Below are 15,096 nucleotides of genomic sequence, written 5' to 3'. Positions count from 1 at the left end.
TTGACAGCCCCACGATTGGATTCCATTCGAATTCGTTGATTTTTGTTCATTTCCCGATACATTTTCTAGCGACACGCGATTTTATTGACAACTGATTATGTCGGGAATTTATTTTTTCACAATGTTTGCAACGCTCAAACCAACTCACCAAAGATGGCCGCTTTAAATTTAAAATGCGTTTTAACCGATATATACAATCAATTTTCACAAACTAATCATGATAATATTAACCGATTAACATATTAGAACTGGTTTATTTAAAATTTTATGAATTAAGTTCTTTGTTTTAAGTTAAGTTTCTACATCTCTGACGGAAAGGAAGTCTTTTGACACTACGTATTTATCACGCTATGTATACTAAACTACATTATTTCAATTTACCACCACATATTTACTTATCGGATGCATTCGAGTGGCTATAATTCGAAGCGAGCACAATTTTATAAAACTCAACACAGTCACAAAAAAATCACTTTTAAAAACTATCATTCGTCATTCTTAGGTAGTTTTTTTTATGTAAAAAACGACAGGTGATATTATTTACGTCTCATTATGATTTAAAAATGCACAGCACTATATAATAACTCACATTTATAGCAAGTACCCATAGATAACTATAATTATTCAAATAAACAATAACATTTATACGAATTCCGATTAAAACTGTTTATTTCATTAAAACGCGGGCGCACGACGTATCGGTGTTTTAACGATTCTTCTTCTTCTTTCACCCTGTCACGTCCCAACATTGGGGCATAGGGAAGCACAAGTTGGCGCCACTTCCCTCGGTCCATCGCCAACTCCTGCGCCTCCCGCCATGTCATACCTGCAGCACGTAGGTCGCTTTTGTAGCATCGCTGCAGGGTGAGGGAGGGCCGGCCACGGCGATGGAACCCCTGAGGCTGTGCCACAAGGGTACGAAGTGCCGCACTCTTTGGCGGCATCCGGAATACATGTCCCAGCCACGTAAATCGTCTCTTCGTGATAACTTCAATCACAGAAGGTTGTTGTGTCTGCTCACGAACTCGGGTGTTTGTAACGCGGTCGTACCAATGTACCCCTAAGATTCGGCGGAGACATCGATTCTCAAAGCTCAAAGGCCGAGACTCTTGAAGCTTAGTAAAATGCCATGTCTCACAGCCATACAGGAGCACAGGTAGCGAGCACGCGTTAAACAAACGACATTTGGACCTCACAGAATACAGCCTTGACCTCCATGCGACTCCAAGTTGGTTGAACGCAGAGCCCGCCACACCCATGCGGATTCCAAGCTCAATAGAAATACCACCATCATCGGCAACCGTGGCACCCAAGTATTTGAATCTGGACACCAGCTCGACGGGCAGACCAGAAACCCGAAGAGGAGTTTCGGCGTCGATGCATGCAGCACTGCACATGGATTTGGTCTTAGCGGCATTCAGATGAAGACCCACACGTTACCTCCAACTTTTCGATCGTCGAGTCAAACACGACTGCGTCGTCTGCATACTCCAAGTCGCACAGTCTTTCTTCGCATAGATCGGTTGTGTCATCATGATGTAGGCGTATCCCACTGTCGGGGCAAACCGTCTTACGCATTATGAAAGCCATCATGATGATAAAAAGAAAGGGCGCAAGTACACATCCTTGCTTGACTCTTGACGTGATTTCAAAGGGGTCAGAGGATGTTCCGGCTGCTCTCACGCGACACTCTGTATTGGTGTAGAGAGCACTTATCACGGCGACCAGTTTCCGTGGGACACCATAGCCTAGCAGAATTTGCCACAGAGATTCACGATGAGGACTGTCAAATGCCTTTTCATAGTCCACGAAGCAGCAGGCGACAGGTATATTCATCTCTTGGTACTGTTGCAAGAGGCATCGGAGAGTTGAAATATGCTCTGAGCAGGACTTCCCCGGGACAAATCCACTCTGCTGCGCACGCAAAACGTCCAGCATGGGACTTCTAATCCTGTACAGGAGAATCTTCGCCAACACCTTTCCGGGAACGCTGAGGAGAGTGATTCCTCTGTAATTATTACAGTCTTGTGGGTTACTCTTTTTGTACAGAGTAACAACGGTACCATCCATCCAGGCTTTGGGGCACTGCTCCCTTTCCCACACCTCGTGCAGAAGGTCACACAAGAACGGCAATACAGCGCTCAGTCCGCAGAGCAGAAATTCTGCATGGATGCCATCATCTCCAGGAGCTTTCCTGCGCTTCAGTGGTTTGGCAGCCTCTTTAACTTCAGCAGTTATCGGAGGATCTTCGCAGAATCCCGATGCAGTAGTGATTCCGAGGGCGGTGATCTCCGACGGAATATCGAAGGGATGCAATTGAGGTGGGCGATTCAGGACATCACTGAAATGTTGGCGCCATAGCTCCTGGACCTTTGGAGGTTCAGTGAATGTCACTCCGTCAGAGTTGCGTAATGCAGTGACCACTGGACTTTTCCTACCTACTAACTGGACTAATTGCTCTGGTGATGCGGAAGAGAGCACTTGGATTATTCTTGCAGGCAGCAGATTCCGCATCTCGAATGAGGTCATCCAGGCGTCGGCGCTTATCGCGGCGGGCAGAACGCTTTACCACGCGGTCCATTGTCTGGTATTCCGCGCTGCGCTGTGGGTCGTATGCACCATTGTCTCGCAATTCTTTCAGGAGCTTCCTCTTCTCAATCATCTCCCATGTATGAGGTGACATCCAGTCCGGCCTGTGCGTATGCCGCTCTCCTTAGGCAGTAGTTGCGGAGCTCATTATAGCTATAGCATCCCGGAATAATATCCATTTTCCTTCGCTTTCCTTTCCTTTTAACGATTACCAAGGAATAATATTTCAAAATTTGATGTCACTTTTTTTTTTGTACGGCTGTTGAATGAATTTTTTTTTGAACCAATGAAACTTATATACATTCAATTAGCTCATTATAACCCAAAAATATTTAAAAGATATTCAACAATGATTGGTGTTATAATATACATATTATTTAAATCATCATCAACCAGGATCAATCCACTGCTGGATGAAGGGTTCCGCAACCTGATTCTACTACTAACGGTTAAACAAATTTGTGATACGAGTATTATGCCTATTTCTATCTTCGTTATCAACATCGACCTGAACCAATCCACTGCTGGATAAAGGCCTCCCTAGCCTGATTCTATTCCTTTCTGTCATTTGAATTGCTATATTTATCAGTGACATTATTATCTAAATATCTATATATAATGCCATTATTATCACGAGCCTCAATAAATCCACTGCTGGATGAAGGCATCTCTACGTTGATTGTATTCTTGACAGTATTGAAATTCTATATTTATTAAAAATGCTAATGTTATTTATCTACATATTCTTATCGTTATCCTAATCATCATCATCATCAACCAGGATCAATCCACTGCTGGATGAAGGGTTCCGCAACCTGATTCTACTACTAGCGGTTAAATGATTGCTATATATATCAAAATTGTTGCAATTATATTTACCCATTCGTAATATCGTCATTATCATCATCAACCAAGATCAATCCACTGCTGGATGAAGGTTATCCCAACCTAATTCTCTTCTACTTGGTCATATAAATTGCTATATTTTTTAAATTTGTGATTTTATATACCTACCCATTTATATCGTCATCAACCTGTATCAATCCACTGCTGGATGAAGGCCTCTGCTGATTCCACATCTTTAGGTCTTATAAATTCCTATTCTTATCAGAATTGTTCTATTCCTCTCAGATATAATATGTACGCGGTGGCCGCGCGGCATAAGCGTTGGACTACAAAGCCGTGGGTCCCAGGTTCGAATCCTGGGTCTGGCAAGTACAAAAATTGTTTTTCAATTTGTGTGTGTCAGGGTATGGACCTAATAGGTTGAGCAAGTGGCTGACATCCATTTCTCGTAAAAAACAAAATCTGTCAATACAAACCTCCACTCTGTGGAGGCCCATATGATCCTATCAGGATCGGACATGGTCGGAAAAAAAAAAAAAAAAAAAAGTTATCAACATTTGTCTCGATATGAATGTCCCGCACCGGGAAACTATATTGTTTAAGGTTAATTTTTAATTCAAATTTTGATTTTTTAAATATTATTCTATGGCTGCAAGCATTTATTTTTTTATAGACAATGAAACAAAATAATGCTTAAATTTATTTTTTACAATGCTAACCTTCTTCTATTATCTCAATGGGACCTGAAGGAGATTAATATCACGTTATATTGGATCGCTATTTATGATAATCACATAATATATTGCTTTATATTCGAATGATTGAGATGTATACTTATTTAGAATATTTAACTGCACATACCTAAACATATATTGTATTAAAATTAAAATGTCAGTGGTAGCAATCGGCGATTGCCAGCTGTTCTGCTAGGCATAGCAGCCTAAGGCGGTGTTAGACGATATTGTGAAGGCCAGACTCCTGAATAGACTACGCATATGAGTCCAAATTTATATTGGCAGTGACGATTTGCAAATCGTAAAAATGACAAATCAGCGAAATGTCAAACTGTCTGACGTGAATAAAAAACCCATCCCGAAGGAAAAACTATGGCGCCATCTATGCATTCTTCACAATTATATTAAAATCCAACACCGCCAAGCCGTCTGCAAGACCTAGCGAGACAGACTGGCGACCGCCAGCTGGCTCAGCTAGTATCATATTATTACATTATATATTATGGTCATATTTATTTAATTATAATTTTAAGTTTTCAATTTTTGACCATTTAGATTTTTGACTAATTCATCGTTTTAATATTTTTTATATTTATTTAAAAAAATATCGATTTTATAAAAATATAAATGTGTATAACTTGAAATCCTTTTTATTGTGGGGGCCATGATCACAGCCATCTGGGTTACGAAAAATCCCCCTTCCGCTTCTACACTTTTACACTGCACACACCCCTCTGATGTGTTTGTCGGTTAGTTTAGAAGTATTTTAATATTTTTTTGTAGGATTAAGGAAAGGAAAAAAAATAACATGTGTTTGTTTTATTATAAGTGAGGAATTTTATTTACATTCCTAAAAGTGTATTTAATTGCTTTTTCAACACTCCAAGCTGCATGATTCCATGAATAACGTTACTGAATCAATTATAAACCAAATGGCGGATCTTTACATTGTCATTTTTCCTCAAAATAACAGTCATACCCTAATTATTTCATATAATAATGTTATAACTAACACCCACACATTTCTAACTAAATGAAACATCATTTCTTCTTAAGATAACTTAAAGAAAAAACCAGATTGTTTTAAAAATATTACTTATCGAGACATTTTGGTAATGCATAAAAAGTACTTCAATAGTCAAAATCATGATCTCATACAAAATAAGTTTATTTAGAAAATATGACTGTACTTAAAACGAATATATACAAAATAATATTATAAATATTTAATGCAATGAAGAGTCTTTTTTGCCCTTTGGGGCCGACCATATATGACGTCACACTCTAGGGGGGGTCAAAGTTTATTGTGTCTTCCTGTTTTATATTAGAAAATATATTTTTACTATCGTATGCGTCTGTGCAAATTAATTTCCACAGGATTATTTGGTAAATCAGTTGGACCTTATGCGGTATTGCCGCAACTCTCTATTCGTCTGCTGTATTGGATCAGGGATATACGCGGTCTTGCTTGCTTCTTTAGTATGGTTAACTCATGCGCAGTATTGATTTTAACCGAGTGCAAAGTAGTCTATTTGTTAATTTAAAAATTTGAATGCATCAATCAATGCGGCTTGTGCCGTTTAACTGAGAGCGCCAAAAATACGTATTTTGTATATATTGGCTCATACGCGGTATTGAACTTACATAGACGACATATTGTTTTTCAATTCGTGTATGAGTGAGAGTATGAATCTAGTATGAATCTAGCAAGTAGCTGACATCCATTTCTCGTAAAAACAAAATCTTGTAATACAAACCTCCACTCTGTGGAGACGAGTATGATCCTATTAAGATCAAACATGGTCAAAAGAATTTAAAAAAAAATCTTCTGTTTTTTAATGTTTAGGGGGGGTGAAAGGTTATGTGACAAAATGTGATGATGATAGCCAAAATGTGTGACGTCATATGAATACGTGTATTAATTAAGGCTCTAAGTACCAAAAAGTAGTATTGTCTGTAGTTACAAAATACTGAGTCATTGCAGTAAAATTTCATGAAGCAGACCTTTTGAAAAATGTGGTTTTACAGTGTGAAGCAATCACGGCAGCTTCTATAATTTTAGGTATTAAGAACTCGCAAGTGTCAACACACCATCATCAGCTATTTCATATTGAATGCCATTGACCACTGCAGTGCTACTTACACCATTATAAATAAAACACGCCAACGGACGTATAACGTCGACAGGTTTAATTATTTTGCTGTATTTTTTTGACTTGCTTGAGGCACTTAGACTATAGTTGAAGTTATTGGCGTTAGTATGTAGAACACTTTTCTATAAAAATGTCAGTTTTTTTGTTTTTGGTACTTAGCGCCTTAATTAATACACATATTCATATGTGGACGGCCCCTTTTACGATTAAGAAATAATAAGAAATAATCATAGTAAGTTAAAGTACCTAGAACTATGTTTTGCTTTTTTGATAGTTAATAATTGATTTTGTGATATTTTGGTTAGGCAGTGATTGCACATTACATTACGTTACTTAATTCATATTATTTTTTTAACTAGGATAACGGAATCAAAAAAAAATATCATTCAATGTTTAATATTAGTACAATGGCGACAGACTATAAAAGCTGTGTGGGTATATTATTATGCATCTATCCTTATTTTCGGTATATACCTGTTACAGATTACTAAAACATCAATATTTTAAATCATTATTCGGTTTCTTTTAAAATCCTACGTAAAATATTCTCTGATTTACAACCATGCTTTTGTCGACTAAAACAGAATGAAAAATAATATATATTAAGATAATTTAAAAAAAAAGTCTTTTAAAACATATATGGTAAAAAATATATTATAGGGAAAATTTTATTAATGTGTTACCACACTGGAAATGTTTTTGAATGAAATATAATTTTTATGTTAAAATAACATTGTCTCCGGCTTGCTGGCGGTGGCGATTCACGAATGATTCGAATGAGAATACTTTTGAGTGTTTTAGGAAAGCTTTTTTTTCTAAAATATCGAACCTTATTTTTATAATTAGAAAATACATAAAAAATTCAACAAACGTAATCAATTTTGCTATAGTATTCTTTTTTTGAAAAAGTGTCGCCATTGAAAATTGACACCGAAGCTAAAAATATAAAGCACACATATAATATCCACATTTCTTATGTTGTAAATTTACCTAACTAATATTGAGTTGAAGCCTTAAATTTATCTAAGACATTTTTCCACCACGGCACAAATCAGAGAGAGAGAGAGAGCATTAAAATAATAAGTGTTGTTTTGTGTAAAAAATAATAGGAATTAAATAGAAAGTCATGTAATCGCTAGAAGCTATTTACCATCATTAAATAATATGTAATAAGATTTATCTGATTTTGCAATAAAACTGATGTAATCAATTGAAAAATAACGAAGTATAATTTTATAAATTAAATCCAACACGTGTATTGTATTATTTTAAAAGAATTCATTTAATTATTTTCACGATTTGACTAATTCATTTGTGATATATTATTTATTATTTATATTGTAACATTCATAATATTATCTAGAAAGTATCACGCTTACAATGATCGCAAAAATTCAGCTTACAGCCGATTTAAACATTTATTGCACGGACAATAATTATCGGGGGATCGGAGATATGTAGTTATTTTTTGGTTCGATCGAACACCTTTCGATTTATTTAAATGAAATAAACCGCACAAAAACTGTCACAGAAAGGAACATAGACAAATAAGTTTTCGTATGAATAACTCTCTCTGAAAAAAAATCGTATAAACTAGAGTAAAAAACGGTGTAAATGAAGCGGGTGTAACCAATATATTCGAGGCACAGAGCAAAAGCACAATTTCAGAATAGTGACTTCAAGAAAAAACCTTAATGATAATATTTACATCATAATATTTTAAAGTTATCAAACTTTTATGATAAAAAAAAAAGAATTCGCGGGATCATTTAAAAAAAAAAACTCTCGATTGAATATTATTCTTGCATTCAAATAAATATACTTATTTAGGAATGTTTAACGTACAATATATTATCAATTATTACTATATTCAGATCTTGATTATATTTCCGTCTTAATTTTACACTAATATCATAATATTATTTGAGATGGATTGTAAAAAATTCTTAAAACCGAAATAAATACGATGATATTAGTTAATAGTAATTCGTTTCTTAATCAAGAATGTTCACAGAATAGAATGAAACATATTTCTACCAAACAAAACAGTATACAAATGATAAGACATTCATGTAAATTGTAAACATTGGACCGATCAAAACTTCTCGGCACATCGGGTCGGGCAGACTAACTCTACTGTTCACCTTTGTGTCTGGAAACTTGTACGTATGCAGTTCGCCGTATCACACTTCACTGTGAAATATTGTATCGGAAATATATGGCCGTATCTCATTCAATGCTGACTAGTTAATTACCACAACTCGGTCAGTGCTAAAGACACGCCTGGCATGTAGCAATTACATTGATATACTACTAGATGAGCAGTTCCCATACAAGTGTCATTTTAAAAACGTACCATAAAAGATATAACAAATATCGTCTTATAATATTTCCTTGTAGGTATAATGCGTTAAGACCGTTAACATGGATTCCCGAATTTCACCCGTATTGCCCTGGCTGTAAAACTAAATTTGCGTTCTTGGAATAGCGAACCTAAGGGTGCTGCAACGCAAAACAGACAGAGCAAGTCGTCATGCGCTGACTATTAGTTAGAGTAAGATGCAAGCTAGACCGGGCTTACTCAGTAAGTTTTAACAAAGGCTGAGTCGCTGAAAATCGGGCGTCATTTTAAGAAGCATATGATTCATCCAGTAGTATATCAATGAGCAATTAGCATGATAATTAAATGTGGTAATTAACTGGTCAGAAGTGAAAGTATATTATGCATCTAATGGCCAGACGTCAGGCGTGTTCTTAGCACGGAATGTGTTATTAAAGACTGTCCAACCTCTTTGGGTCGTATAGTACCAATGACATTAATATGGACGAAGATATCTGGAAAAAAAATGACACTCACTTATTTGTCGGGTCTGCCGAATGGCATAATCTGTTCTAACGCCATTACAATAAAAGTGATATTGCTATAAATTCCCGATGCGTGATATCGCATAATGGATATTGCGTGACGTCTACCTATGCACGTGCGAATGTCGCTATGAGTGAATTTACTTGCTAGCTACTGTACTGAGTGCGTCGTCCATTAATAATGTCATTGTATAGTACTGACATACAATTCATGTCTAAATAAAAAAAGGTTCTTGTCAGTTTACACTTTACAGGAAGCCAGCAGCAAATAAATTTTGAAAATAGCTGATATACTGGATTATTTGTTAGGTTAGGTTAGGTTTTCATTGTTGAATTCATGAATTTTGCCAAAATCGGCTATGAAAAATGAATTAATGTTCATATTATTGAGTCTAATAAATTGGGGACCGTATAGTATACGGTCATCTCTTTCCGATAAGAAAGCTCATGGCGAACTGTGTCACGGTGAAATGTTTTACGCACAATTTACATGTAACCATTGCGGCGAGGTGCCAAAAAGAGTTGCTCGGAGAATAAGCATAATATACGGAAAGAAAGTACACAATATTATTATTAATATAAAAAAAATCATACTTAAAATACAATATTATAAATACATAATATTATTGGACAGTAATATAATATATTATCTCCAGGCGTGAAAAAAAGAATAACAACAGTGTTTCCGGAAATTATAACTATTATTATAGTTCGTCATTAATTGGTAAAATAATAATTGTTTTAAATAAGCCAGCTCTTACATATAAACTCGCCTCGCCTGCTCGCACAGCCATAAATTAAACCTTCCAAGAACGTCGATCCGGTGTTGCATATTCATATGCAACCATGCAGATCTACATAAAGATAAACGTATAGATATTTGGATGCGGCGATCGGCGAGCCGGTATAGGAATGACCAATTCGTAGATGTTTGTATGCGTCATGGCGTCTTTGACTCGCAGTCCGAGAAGCATGCGACTTGTCGATTGCAACAGCAGATGTTTTTTTCAAACTAAACAGTCGCATTCGACCAATCTGCGGAGGGAGCTCCATTTGGCAACGTGTGTTTTGTGAATAACGATTACGTCACATCGACGTATTCGACACGTTGCAGGCGGACGATTTTTGATGTGAGAGCTGGTTAAAATGTAAAAATCATAGGTACCAATATGGTGGCAGATTATTTGTCATTATAATAATATATTATATCGAAATCTTTTTCTTGTTTACTGTTTGGGATCTATAAAATTGAAAAATTATTTAGGTAAGTCAGTTTATATTGAAATCGATTCTTTTAGTAATTTACATAGGGACATACTTTAGTATAAAACACTTGTAACATCGATTTAACATATATTGCGTTGAATACGTAATACAACATTCATTTAATGAGTTCGAATATCTACTTTGAGTATTTTTTAAATATCATTAATATTGACGGCAAATGTCAAAATGAAGAGAGTCGCTGTGAGCAAAGAAAAACAAAATGATGACATTCTATTCCGCAATTAAAATCGATGGCAACAATTCCAAACAGATAGCAACATTGGTAATAAATTTAATTCTAATTAATTATCAAGCCATTTAGCGGTTATAAAGAGTAAGGCGGTGGGTGCTAGGACAGATAGGATAGTTCCCGCCATGAGGGCGGCTCGGCCCGTCACGCGGATGTCGCTCTCTTTTAAGAAGGGATAGTCGATCACGTGGATGATGCCGTTGGTGCACTCTACATCGTGACGGAAAACTAGGATCCACTGGTTCTGCCACTCAACATAGTAACCTAGAAAAGAAAAGTGTGAGACGATTATGATTCATACAATTATAATGTGCGGAAAATGACAAAATGCGCGTAGGTATTTAAAAAAATACGTCATGTTGCTATTTAGGAGTTCAAAATTATCATAGTATCATAGACAAAAAATATCAACTAGCTATATAGTTAATATATTTTTACTTGACTAAATAAGGTAGATACCTACATTTAAGATTATGGTATCCATTCATAATTTAACAAGGGGTTACGACTGCCAAAAGTTGGTAAGTTTTGAAATCATGTTATGGAATAATTACAATTTGAAGTTTGACATGCCCTCTAAAATCGGGCATAATGTTAATTTCTTTGTGCTCTGTGTGCATGTTCTATTATATCAGATGACCTTGAATTTTTCTTCTAGCATACATATTATTTATATATAGAGATATAATTCGTGGTTAACTCGAAATACCTACATTATCGACTTGGTACTAGCTTTTGGCAGCAACAATTTATTTTATTCTATTTTAGAGACGCCCTTTTAGATCTTATAACAAATTTATTGCGTCATTTGCGTTATTTAAAATCCGCCACTAGAGCTCGAGGATAACGAGCCCTTTAGTACCAGCTATTTCGGTAAATCATGTAATTTACAGACATGAAAATTCAAAATCTACCCTCATGTGCTTCATAAAATTTATGACATCAGAGGTCTTAACAGCTGAACGATTTTTATTATGTGGTGGGTGGAAAATTTGGTGTAGACCTGGAGGCCAATCCCCGAGTGAAGCACTGCAAAACACGTCGCCGAACCGCTTCAACTGAAGCACGTAAAATTTGTAGTTTTACAGGAGATATTGTGTGTACAGAGCTTCGAGTGAAACGGATACGCGATATATAAGTGCGAGTGAGAAAGCATTCAGCATGCTTATACCTCATGTCCATGCGTTAGAGTAAGATAGAAAGTAAACATGTCGTGACGGAACTCTTGTCAATTTCATGGAAATTAAATAACATTTTTATCCATTTTGGTAATGACTTCATATTTAATCAGTACTTACCGTTAATGTTGCATTATTAAACCATTCATTGTTGAAGTACGTAGCCAATTAATCTTTAAACAAGCTAGTTACGTCTCCAATATAACAATATTACAACACGGAATTTCCATTGTATTTTGTAAACAAACATGTGTGTTTGTATATTACAAAATCACAATAAATATTTAAATGAGGATTTAAACACAAAATAACACTTTCAACGGTAATAGTTATGTAAAAGACAAAACACAATAGATGTACATAGAGCTTTCTACAATATTACATTGACATTAGATCTGACGTTTACCGTCAGCGCCTCTAGCGGCAACGCATGTACCTAGCTCAACTCACCCGCAGTGGACAGCGGCGGTTGACTTTTGACAGTGAAGTTGGTTTGCGTAATGTTTGCGCAACTGGTCACTTGTGCTTCATAGTGCTTTATTCAGGAATTGCCGTCCTGAGGTTGAGAAACTCATATTTGGTGATGCACCCAATGGCAGAGCTCCCTGACATAACACAGTAGGCCTACATGCCTACACTGCGTACAAAACCGATATACTTATGCCACGCATAAGTTGGGATTATTTTATCTAAGAATGCGGCTTGGAGAATCGTGTATTGTAAATATTGTACTGGAGAAAATAATAATTACTTTTTTCCGACTCTTTGATGCGGAGTCGCAGCGTGTCTCGAACCGTCGGCAGCAGCAAGCCGTGCGTGTCGTTGGCCAGCAGCTTGATGTCGGCCATTGTGTAGGCGCGGTCGGATATCACAAGGTGGCGTTCCAAAATTTGCTTAGTCTGAAAAGAAAAAGGGTGTATTCAGAGATGTTTTTGTAATGACATTTATTTGTGGGCTTTTCAGAATCATCAAAAAATTTTAGCTGGATCATCGACAGGCTCCGATGTTCCGAGTGTAATTTTAAACCGACAACAATCATACAAAAACCTCCATCAGTTCTTAATTCAGGTCATTGATAAGTGTTTTTGTCATAGTAGTTTAAGAGGTAATTTTTGAGCTCCATCAGCAGCCATCATATTCCGATGAATCAAATATATTACAGAGGAAAGGGGTGGAAGTAGGCTGTTACATCCGACATAAATAGTGGACACTTTTTCAGTAATATTTATTTGTTTCCATTGAATTAAGAATACATATTACAAATGGTGTTGGTTAGTTTTTTTTAAATTCATTACATCCCGCCTTATATCAAACCATTTTTTTTCAACCATGTCCGATCCTAATAGGATTATATGGGTCTCAACAGAGTGGAGGTTTTGTATTAAAAGATTTTGTTTTTACGGGAAATGGATGTCAGCCACTTGTTCAACATATTAGGTCCATACTTTGACAAATTGAAAAACAATATGTGTACTTGCCAGACCCAGGATTCGAACCTAGGACCCCGACGCTTAAGCCGCGCGGCCGTCGTGGATCAATATACAGATAAGTACTATGATAGAAAGTCACTATATATACCTGGGTTTGTTAAACTATTTGGGTATTACGAACTAAGCATTTCATTTTTTGAAAAGATCTCCATTTAAAATTTAGAAAAAATCATAATGTTTCATTTCTGATAACATTATCATTGATAGAGAGAGTTGATTGGTGTAGTGGGTATTCAAGCGATTTTTGTACATTGTTTCAAGTTCATAAGGGTGTAAAATCTTTGTTCACAAAAGTTGGTTGTAGCAAAAGGCAAAACCACCTGTATCACATACGCATTTAGGTACAATGTTAAAAGCTTTCAAATCAAAAAAATGAAGAAAAGGAAGTTTTGGCTTGGTATCCGATGTATAATATGAATCTTCATAGAAGAAATGGAGAGCAGTATAGAATGCCATAGAAAGGTGCATGTTAGGCATAACACCCAAAATTTACAAAAGTGACCAAGTGTCGAGCCACACCGGGCGACTCTGGTCTCGAGACCAGTCGCGCAACTGGTCTCTTCGGGCGATTTACTCGGGCGACCAGAGAGGCAGCCAATAATAATAATAATAATCAATGTACACGCAAGTATGCAAAAATACGTTCTATCCGCGGCGTGGCTACCGGCGACTGGTCGCCCAGTGTGGCAGCGCTCAATACATAGTTATATATTTTCATACATCGCTACCGATCGACCGACCAGAGAGACCAGAGAGACCAGGAGACCAGACCGAGCGCACGAACGAGATTTTACTGGTCGCCCGACTTTATTGCTTGCGCGACTACTGGGCGACCAGGTGTGGCATGCTCCATATAACTGCATGCATCGGTCTGGTCTCGGCGACTGGTCTGCCGACCAGAGTCGCCCAGTGTGGCTCGGCACTAAATGATATGAAGAAACAATATGACAAATGTCGTCAAATTGCTCAAATATCAATGGGCTGGACAGAGAATGTGTCGATGATATCCAACGAATAGATTAAATTCGAGTAAAAATAAATACCAGTGGAAAACTAAGAATTGAGAGGGCTTGAAGTAGTCTAGATGATAATGTTTTGATGATTGTGGAAATTATGAGGTAGTATGAATGTGATGAAAAGGTTCCAACTCACTTGGGTGTCATGAGATCCACTTACGTGATAGCTGAAGTCTTCCATGAAGAGTTTCTTGTGGGTGGACGGGTATTCAGTCTCAAACTTCTGCCAAGCCTTGTCCCGGGGTACGAAGTAAGTGAATCGGTGGTTCGTGTCGTTCAGTTGAGCGTTGAAGAATCGTCTCTTGCCCAGGAAGTAGGTGTCGCTGGAATAGACAAAACATGGACGATAAATTATACCGATATTAAGATTGAACCCCAGAATTATTTTGACACCAGAATCCTTCATAGGTACTGAATGTCGTAAATTAAAAACTCTGCAAAAAAGAGGCGCAAATGGCTTCTCAACCTTTTGTATGACAAAGATTTTATGCTACCGTATCAAAATGATTGTGCTTTGCCATTTGAGAGGTCAATATCTGAATTACAAAATTGATTTGTGTTTTGATGCGGTGACGTTTTGAACTACCCTCAAGCAACATTTGTGTTGAGTTACTTCCAACTTTGTTGCAAGCGCCAAAAGATGTTTTTCCAAAGAACAATATTGCATCGACAAAGAATGACCATATAATATTATATTTACGTGCTTTAT

The 15,096-nt window shown here is 36.7% G+C and overlaps 1 protein-coding gene across 1 annotated transcript in view; it reads right to left on the bottom strand.

Moving 5' to 3' along the window:
* Window positions 1-10,755: 10,755 nt before the first annotated feature.
* Window positions 10,756-15,096, bottom strand: part of Fas1 (fasciclin 1 Fas1 domain-containing) — a 45,121-nt gene continuing 40,780 nt past the window's right edge. The window contains exons 11-13 of the mRNA XM_085955141.1: window positions 14,524-14,710; window positions 12,633-12,780; window positions 10,756-10,967 (exon numbers count right to left, since the gene is read on the bottom strand). Coding sequence (XP_085811267.1) covers window positions 10,756-10,967; window positions 12,633-12,780; window positions 14,524-14,710 — 547 coding nt within the window. The remainder of the gene's footprint in view (window positions 10,968-12,632; window positions 12,781-14,523; window positions 14,711-15,096) is intronic.

This window comes from Rhyacophila brunnea, unplaced genomic scaffold (genome assembly GCF_057557595.1).
Source record: "Rhyacophila brunnea isolate RB1 unplaced genomic scaffold, BYU_Rbru_1.0 scaffold_10, whole genome shotgun sequence".
Taxonomy (NCBI): domain Eukaryota; kingdom Metazoa; phylum Arthropoda; class Insecta; order Trichoptera; family Rhyacophilidae; genus Rhyacophila; species Rhyacophila brunnea.
This window is presented reverse-complemented; position numbering and strand designations above follow the sequence as displayed.